Source organism: Vitis riparia, chromosome 4 (assembly GCF_004353265.1).
Source record: "Vitis riparia cultivar Riparia Gloire de Montpellier isolate 1030 chromosome 4, EGFV_Vit.rip_1.0, whole genome shotgun sequence".
NCBI lineage: Eukaryota > Viridiplantae > Streptophyta > Magnoliopsida > Vitales > Vitaceae > Vitis > Vitis riparia.
In genome coordinates this window covers 1594272-1603055 of record NC_048434.1, presented here as the reverse complement: position 1 = coordinate 1603055, position 8784 = coordinate 1594272, and the positions used below count along the sequence as shown (strand labels likewise).

At 27.8% G+C, this 8784-nt stretch overlaps 1 protein-coding gene across 1 annotated transcript; it reads right to left on the bottom strand.

Moving 5' to 3' along the window:
* Positions 1-413: 413 nt before the first annotated feature.
* Positions 414-2137, bottom strand: LOC117913423 (transcription factor MYB1-like). Its single transcript, XM_034828398.1, has 3 exons — positions 1832-2137; positions 1537-1666; positions 414-1253 (listed from the first exon to the last, which is right to left on the bottom strand). Exons 1-3 carry the CDS (start codon positions 1962-1964, stop codon positions 698-700), a joined length of 819 nt encoding a protein of 272 aa, XP_034684289.1. The 5' UTR covers positions 1965-2137; the 3' UTR covers positions 414-697.
* Between the last annotated feature and the right edge of the window lie 6647 nt (positions 2138-8784).

The window sequence follows — 8784 nt, the reverse complement described above, 5'->3', positions numbered from 1 at the left end:
ATGAAATTCAGTTGGTCTTGTAATGTGGTTCTATTGGATTGTTTATGGGAAATTGTGTATTTTTAGAGATTAGTGTTATCTCTTTATAAAACTAAAAAAAAAACCTTTTTTAGTTTAAATAATAAATAGTTTAAATCTTTATGATTTTTTCTTTTTTAAAAAAAAATGGGTTTTGAATCTTTAACTAAATTCATATATTCTCCACTAGTAAGAATGAAAGGTTGTTTTAAAAAATTATAAAATAATGTCATTTAACAATTTTGAAGGATAAATTACTGGATTTGATGAATATAAATGTAAACTAGAATAACCCTAAAAAAAAATTTTAATTATAAACTTTTTTATGTTTTTGTTTTCTTTTTCAAAATAAATAGTCAAAGGTGATTGCTTAAATTTTTGTATTTTTTTTTTTTTATTGCTAGTGTAATCTTGAATATTATCTCAGTTCCAGCGGACCTTACAATAAGATTACAAATAGTGAGAGAAATTGAGAATCATCTATTGTACATTGTACCTTTTTTTTTTCCCCTTAATATAAACAAACTCAACAACCCATTACAAACTGACAGATGCTTGGAAAAGAGAAATCAAAGAAACCAAGCTAAATTGAGTAAGTTCTTTGTTTGATGGATGCATTATTGATTATTTAAATTACTTCACCAAGCCAATTAAATGCTCTTGAGATTGAAGAAATTAATTAAGACTCATCATCCCTGATCCAGTCTTTGATCATTTCCTCAGAGAATAGACCAGGCTGGTCTGCAGAAGAGAAGGGAAAACCGTCATTGTTGTTGCCATCTTCCTTTACAGTATTACTGTTGTTATCAAACTGGAACAGCTTCCAGAGGTCTGAATCTGAAATATCAGACATGAAAAACTCCCCCACATCAAAGTCCATGGTGCCGTTAAAGGAATCATCTTCTCCGGAAGTGTTTGAGGGAATGGCCTTTGGTCTGCAATTCATGGAGTCTTCTTTTGCTGCAACTCCATTGTCAAGGTTTTGGAGTTTTTGGGGTTGTGAGATGAAAACTTTATTACAGCGTGAAGCCTTTGTTCGAATCACTTGGGATTCAACCATAGTAGATGGTGGCGGGTTCTTCTCGATAGACTCTTTGATTCTTGATTTCTTCTTCTCGTCTTTAGACTCATGATTTGGTTGTTTCCCATTCACCTTTTTCCTCAAGGTTGTGTTCCAGTAGTTCTTGATTTCATTGTCTGTTCGCCCTGGAAGCCTCCCAGCTATTAGAGCCCATCTACACACCATAACAGAAAAAATTAAGCAAAAAAATCTAACACCCAGATGCTTAAAACTAAAGAAAAATGACCCACACACCAAAACAGAAAAAATTAGGCAAAAAAATCCAACACCCAGATGCTTAAAATTAAAGAAAATGATCATGAAAATTTTTAGCTCTACATCTTCACTTTCCGTGCAGTCCAAGGACAAAAAAAATATAAATGTTTTGAAGTTGCTGCAGGTAGAGAGTATAAAATTAAACCGAGAAGAAAAAATGGCAAATGATTAAGGAAAAAGACCTGTTGCCTAAGAGCTTGTGGAGCCTAATGATGAGATCTTCTTCCTCCAGCGATATGTTGCCTCTCTTGATATCTGGTCTCAAATAATTCAACCATCTAAGCCTGCAACTCTTCCCACATCTTTTAAGACCTGCATATATATATAAAGCATCACACAGAAAATTTAGCTTGATTTTCACAAAGAAAACTGAACCCCATTTTCTATATACCCTCATTGTCTCTCTCGCTCTCTCTCTCTCTCTCTCTCTCTCTCTCTCTCTCTATATATATATATATATATAGGTATACCACTCACCAGCCTGCTTGGGAATGTTCCTCCACTTTCCTTCCCCATGGACCTTGATATAATCACTGAGAATTTTGTCCTCAAGAGCCGTCCAAGCCCCTCTGTTGAGTCCCTCCTTGGAACAACATGGAGCTCTTCCCATTTTGAATTCTCAAGACCCTCATTTGGATCTTGGTAGACCACTGATTTGATTCTTATAGAGGCTTCTATTCATCTGTACATGACCAGATTCAATACTTTTATGATTATTTTTATGGCCTCTTTCTCATTAATTTACCCAAACCAACATGTTTGGATGGAGCTTAAAGAATAGCAACTAGCCTGTTATCACGTGATCTCACTGATCTCTGCTTTGAAGTTCGGACTATGGAATCCCATATTCTAAGGACATGTACCTAATAAATTTTTTAAGTTTGCTGCACCCCAGCACTGAAATATAGATGAGGTTGTCCTTTTAAGTCTTAGATGGGATTTTCCTTAGTCTTCATGTTATTATTGGGTACTCAGAGAATTGCCCAATAAGATAGAGACATAGAGAAAGATGACACTTAATTCTCCTAAAAAGATGCTCTGATTAGTTGATTATTCTGAGAAGAGAGGTGGTGGAGGGTACGTGCCTTAAAGGCTATTCAACCGACCTTAAATTCTAGTACTACTTGTTTGTAGGTATACCAATGCACGTGATTTATGACAAGATATAAACATTGTTTATTGAGTCGGTATTTCATGTCCAATGAACTCGTCCAATCCTACTCAAATATAAAGGATTATTTATTTATTTTTTAAAAATAAGACACTTTTTCATTGTATCATATATTATTTTTTTTTTAGTATTGATTTTACATTATACCCGTCCTTCGAAAAAATGAACTTATTGGTCTTTTCAACAGATAACTTTAATTTTATATCCAAAAAATAAGTCTAATTTTGAAATGTACTAAACTCCCAAAGATGAGTTCGTCATAAAATCCAATTCAATACATTTGAAAATTATTTTTTTATATAATAGCTTTTCAAGAATTATTGTAGTTGTGAAAATATATATATATAGAAGCTAACAAATATCACTTTCTAAATTAAATATATTTAAGACTCTTTCTATTTTGTTTTGTTTTTAAAACTAATAAAAATAATTTTTGTTTGCTTTCTAAAAAATTGTTTTTTATTTTACTTTATTTTTAAAGAAAAACAGACAACCCATATTTAAAAAATTTTAAAAATAATTTTCTATTTTTAAATCATACAACCCGTAGACTTTGAAATTTTTTTACTACCTCAAATTTCAAAATTTCTTTTCAGAGGAAAATCCTTGGTAAAACTGTAAGAATTGCTAAGACGTGGAAGTGGAGGAGATGCAGCCGACAACAAAAACAAGTGAACCTTCCGTGTGCTGACTAATCCAGCAAGTGGCCGGCAAAGAAATATGCTGAAATTAAAATTAATTTTTTTAATATTATTATTATTATTTATTTTTATTTGAGGAAAAAGTTTATAATTTTCTTGCAATGACTATAGGCTTACTTAAGTCAGATGATGCAATGACTTGATGCCTACATAATGACAAAAAGCCGAAAGTCAAACACCATAATTTGCAAATGGTCCCAAACAAATGTGTGGGGGAGAGCCGCCTGCATATATTTATTTATTTTTAAATTCCCTTCCAAATCAAAGGAGTAGTACATGATCTTATTCTTAAATGTTAAAATAAAATTTTCCACGGATAAATTTTTTTATTTTTGTAAAATATATATTATTTCAATTCTCATATAATTTAAACAATTTCAATTTTTTTTAATATGAGTGATTTGTCATCATTTATTAGATGTCAGGAAGTCGAAAAGCTTTTTTTTTTTTAAGCTTATTAAAAGTTCTTGTACTTATTAAAATAATTTTATAAAAAAATATATATAGGATTGCAAAAGGATGGTTTTTTTTTTTGGTACCGTCCTGTGAGACGGATTTGAATTTTAATTAAACTGATTTGAATTTTTTTTAAAAACCGAGATCGAGTTCAGGTATTGTCTTCTCCACCATTATATATAAAATTAATTTTTAAAATTAAATTAATTTAATTTTTATTTTATTTATTTTTAATATATAGATAATAATAAAATACTTTTTAATAAAATAAGTTAAAAATGATAATAATTTAATTATTTATAAAATATATTTATTTTAATATAATAAAAAATTAAATAATTTTTTTCAAAAAAATTAAAATTTTCATAAAAAAATTAAAATTTTCATAAAAAAATTAAAGGAAACGAGGCATGTATGTAAATTTCTCATACTCGTCCTACCCTGTTCAATTTTTTAAATGGGACGAGATTGAAAATTATTTTGAATAAATAGAACGAGATTAAGATGTGGACAACACGATTCGAACCCACCCTGTTATCATCCCTAAATATATGACTTGAAAAATAATTTAATTAATATAAAAATTAGAAAACTTTATATTGATTTATGCATGTGTTTATTTCTTCGTATTTAATAAATATTTGAAAATTATCTTTTAAAATATAAAAAATCACTTAAAATAATTTCTAAATAAAATATATTTTTTAATATATAAAAAAAATTCAGAATCACTCCCAAAAGAATTTTTTTTATTTTTTAATTATAACTTTAATTTTGTCTTCACCTTTAAGTAAAACCAAGTACAAAATATTATCCCAACCAAACCTAAAGTACGATACCAAGGACTTAACCAGCATAATCCTATTTTTAAATGTGAATTTTACTAGTAAGGCGACATGGGGCCTCGCCGTCATTGGCATTTTCCGTTGGAAGTTGCCGTGGAGTGGCCGGCATCTATGGTGTAGCGCGTTTATACGAAAATATTAAATTTTAATGAATTAAATAAATCACGTAAGTATGAGGGGGGGCAATCATGGAGAGGATCAAAGCTGGGTGTTGACTTATCCCCATTCCTCACTCTCCATTCTCCAAGAGTGGCCGGAGGCAGCGGAAAGGAACGTGGGCTGAGCTGATCTTCTTCGTCTTTGTATATTATGATATTATCTCCTTTCTTCAATATGGCTCCATTTTTCAAAGCAAATTAATGGACTCCCCCATTTTGTGGGTGGTGATAGGCTTGGATCTCGTGCCCAAAACCTCATCAAAATGGTTTGTGGTTAGAAATTTTCGTTATGGGACATATGGTTGATTTTAAAAGTGGATTTTTTTATTATTTTTATTTTCATTTTGTATTTTCAAATGTTATTCATTTAGAATGAATTCTAAAATATAAATAGAATTTTCACTCTTTTTGGTGCTCGTATAAATAATTATTCTAAAAGAATTTTAAAAAAATAATTATAAAATATAAATCTTTTAAAAATAATTCAAATTTCATGCATTTACCCGTCAAAAATTACATACTAAAATGGTAAAAAATAATATATTTGATTAAAAAATATATAAAATATTAATTATTTTTAAATAATTTCTTAAAATTTATATTTTATAAATTAAAATTCTTATTTATGATTTTTTCATACAAAGGTATGAAACCATATTTTTCTCTAAATATAATAATGTATGACTTTTTTTATTAATGGTATGTTTAGTTGAACATTTTTTTGTGGGATTTTGTTTTTTAAAATTTTAAATTATAAGAACGTTTGATAATATATTGTGATTTTTTATTTTTACTTTGATTGAGAGAATTCTTAAATAATATATAGAAAAATTTATATTCTTAAATTTTTTAAATAGAAAGCTAAGGACTCACCATATTTCATGCTTAAGATTATAGAGAGAGCCTCATTTTATTTTATTTTTTATTATATAATTATTAAAAAATATATTTATTTTTAAGAACAAAAAAATAAAATTAAAATTATCAAACATGTTTAATATCTATGAAAATTAAAAATATAATTGAAAATGCATTTATGTTTTCTCTTTTTAAAAATAATAAAATTAGAACACCTAAGCGTTTTCCTTTTTCTTTTTCTTTTTCATAAGTAATGAAATTCCATTATGAAGGAACAAAAATATAATGGTGAGAGAGGAAAAGACCCTTTTGTCCTTTCATGCATAGCTCCATTTTTCAAAGCAAATTAATGAATTGCCCATTCTTATGGATGGTGATATCATAGGCTTGGATCTCGTGCCCAAAACCTATACTATGTTAGAAAATGTCATCGTGGGAAATATGGTTGGTTCTAAGAGTTGTTTATTCATATGCAAATTTCGAGATAATTAACTTCTCCTCACTTTTATTTTTTTAAAGATTTATGTACTAAAAATTTTAGATTTTCAAAACTCGATCCCAAACCCACAATCAATGTATATTTGATATCTAATTCAACCTGTAAGGATTACTAAAAAAGATATGATATGAACAATGAATCGACTTCAAAATAAAATTATTTTATCGATAATATAGATCAAATGTGAAAATGATACAATACAACTAAATGATATTGGTAAAGCAATAATGATTAAATAAATTAATAAAAAAAATAAAAATTTATAACACGAGTTGAATAACTGAGAATAACTAAATTAAACTTAAAACAAATCAAGGAAATGAATTATATGCCTTATAGATCTAATAAGGAAAAATGTTTGAGCTAAGTGCTCAATTACTTACTCTTTGAAGCTAATTTTATCTTTTCAATCGGCAAAGGGAGGCCTCATCTTGAAGTATTAAAATCTATAAGATACATACAAGATTCAATGAATATTTACCGTACATGGATATTAAGATGGTTGATATAAAAGTAAAAATAGTATTAAAATATATAATATAATATTTTTGGTATATAAAAATTAGCATAGCATAAGCATAATAACTTATAAATAACACAAGATCCAATGAATATTTATGATACACAAGTATTACTAGGATGGTTGGTTTAAAGTAAAAATAGTGTTAAAACATATAATATAATAATTTTATGGTACAAAAATCAGCATAGCATAATGTGATTCGACAGATTGTCTACATCCATAAGAATAAGGAAGAAGACTTTCACTATATGTCAAATTAGGGTTATATAAAATAATATTTATATTAACCCTCAGGTAATGAAATTTTAAAGATACCCCTGAATTGTATCGTAAGAGGGTATTGCCTCCCCCCGCGCACCCCCTAACCTATCATTTGCCCTTAACAACAAAAATACAAGTTTAAATAGCAAATGTTGTCGTTCTACTTAGCTCTACTTCGACATTTGCTATTTTTTTCTTCATATATGTTTTTCTCTCAATATGAGCCACATACTATAATATCGTTTCATATCAACACAAATCCTTAGGATCTTATTAACTTGGATCATATTGCCAATGAACTCATCTCTTGATCGTCCATCTAAGGGCATAACAGAGCACTTTTCCATTTTAGATTCCACTTTTTAGACCAACATTAATACCCCTTTCCCTATCTTGTGGCCTTTTATCTTGCTATATAAATGGTGTGGAGTTTTGAATTAAACTATACCTCACTCATTGAATATAAATTTCCAAAAGTCTTATAATTTATTTCAAATATAACATGGTATCTAAATTGTAAACATATGTGAGGAATAAATAAATCTTTTAAAATAAAGTAACATTTATTTTTGTGAACTTAGTATAAATCATATTCATTTTGCCAAAAACAATTCAACATATATCTCATGTCATTAATAAATAAACAAAGAAAATGAAAAAATGAAAAACTACGATTATCCTTTCCCCTTTTCCTTTTCCTACTACATATTCTACATTTAATAGAAGTTCACTATATAAGCATTTCCCTTTTCAATCATCCGGGCTGGTTTGGTAATCATGGGCCTAGTTAACGAACATTGCTAAGCCCAATTAGCCCATTGCCTTTTACATCCTTGTCAGTGTTTTTTTATCTCTTTAATAATAATTATAATGTAAAAAAAATTATCTTGAATGTAAGGTTATTTTGGTACTCTTTATTTAAAAAATAATTTGGGAAAGCATAAAATATTAATTTAAATATATTTTTATTTTTTCTTTTCAACGTCCAAACAAAGTCTAAGTAGCCAAGTCTTACTAGCAAACCCAAGGCTTAGAATTTTGAAGACTTCTTAATGGAGTTGGTAACACGTCGCTATATTTCTATACAAATGAAAATTAATTAAGAAAATGAAATGCAATATCAAATACATCAATGGGGGTGATATTTCAAAGCTTTGAAAAACCACATCTCGGAAATCACGTGTTTAGAGAGTGACTTGACTTCCACACGTTGTGTAATTGTTAATTGTTTTTCAACAACTTTTCCCTTCGATCTCATAATCTCATTAATGCCATATAATATTTTCTATCATTGGGAGTTTTTTTCCTCTTTAATTTTTATTAAGTATTAATTTTTCCAACGGTATGAAAGGTCTTTGGCAATAATGGTCGATGAATGTGGCCTATGACAAGACATTTAACATTTGGCAATAATTTTTATACTTATTTATTTTATTTTTTTATTGTTTTTATTAGTGGTTGATTGTTCTGAAAAAGTTTTTAACATTCGATTCCCTCTTGTTACCCCTTTTTGGATGATTTCTTTTATTATACTTATTTACAAATAACGTTATTTTATGTAAATATTTTAAAATTATTCTTTATATTTTCAATTGTTATTTGATATTATAAAAAATAATTGAAATAATTTAAAATCAGAATACAATTTATGTTCTTTGAATAAGATAAATGATTTTTAACTCAAAAATCAATTTTAATAGCTTTTTGATACAAAATAGTTTTTAAAGAAATTTATTATGAAGATTCATTTTTTTTTTTTATCAAATTCATTTCCCTTAAATATTAAAACATTTGTTGATTTATTTGAAGAAGGAAAACTATTGATATTTATAAATAAATAATGTCAATTTATATTTTATCCCCTAAAAATAATAGCTACTAGACTTAGTTGCTATATGACAAATGTATAATTTAATGGGAGAATTACCTGATAGGGTAGGCTTGGTAGAACAATTACT

Coding starts and splice junctions, on each gene's coding strand:
- LOC117913423 (XM_034828398.1), bottom strand. CDS start 1,964: ATGGGAAGAGCTCCATGTTGTTCCAAGGAGGGACTCAACAGAGGGGCT. Junction 1,667..1,831: donor GAACATTCCCAAGCAGGCTG/GTGAGTGGTATA, acceptor ATATATATGCAG/GTCTTAAAAGATGTGGGAAG. Junction 1,254..1,536: donor CACAAGCTCTTAGGCAACAG/GTCTTTTTCCTT, acceptor TATGGTGTGTAG/ATGGGCTCTAATAGCTGGGA.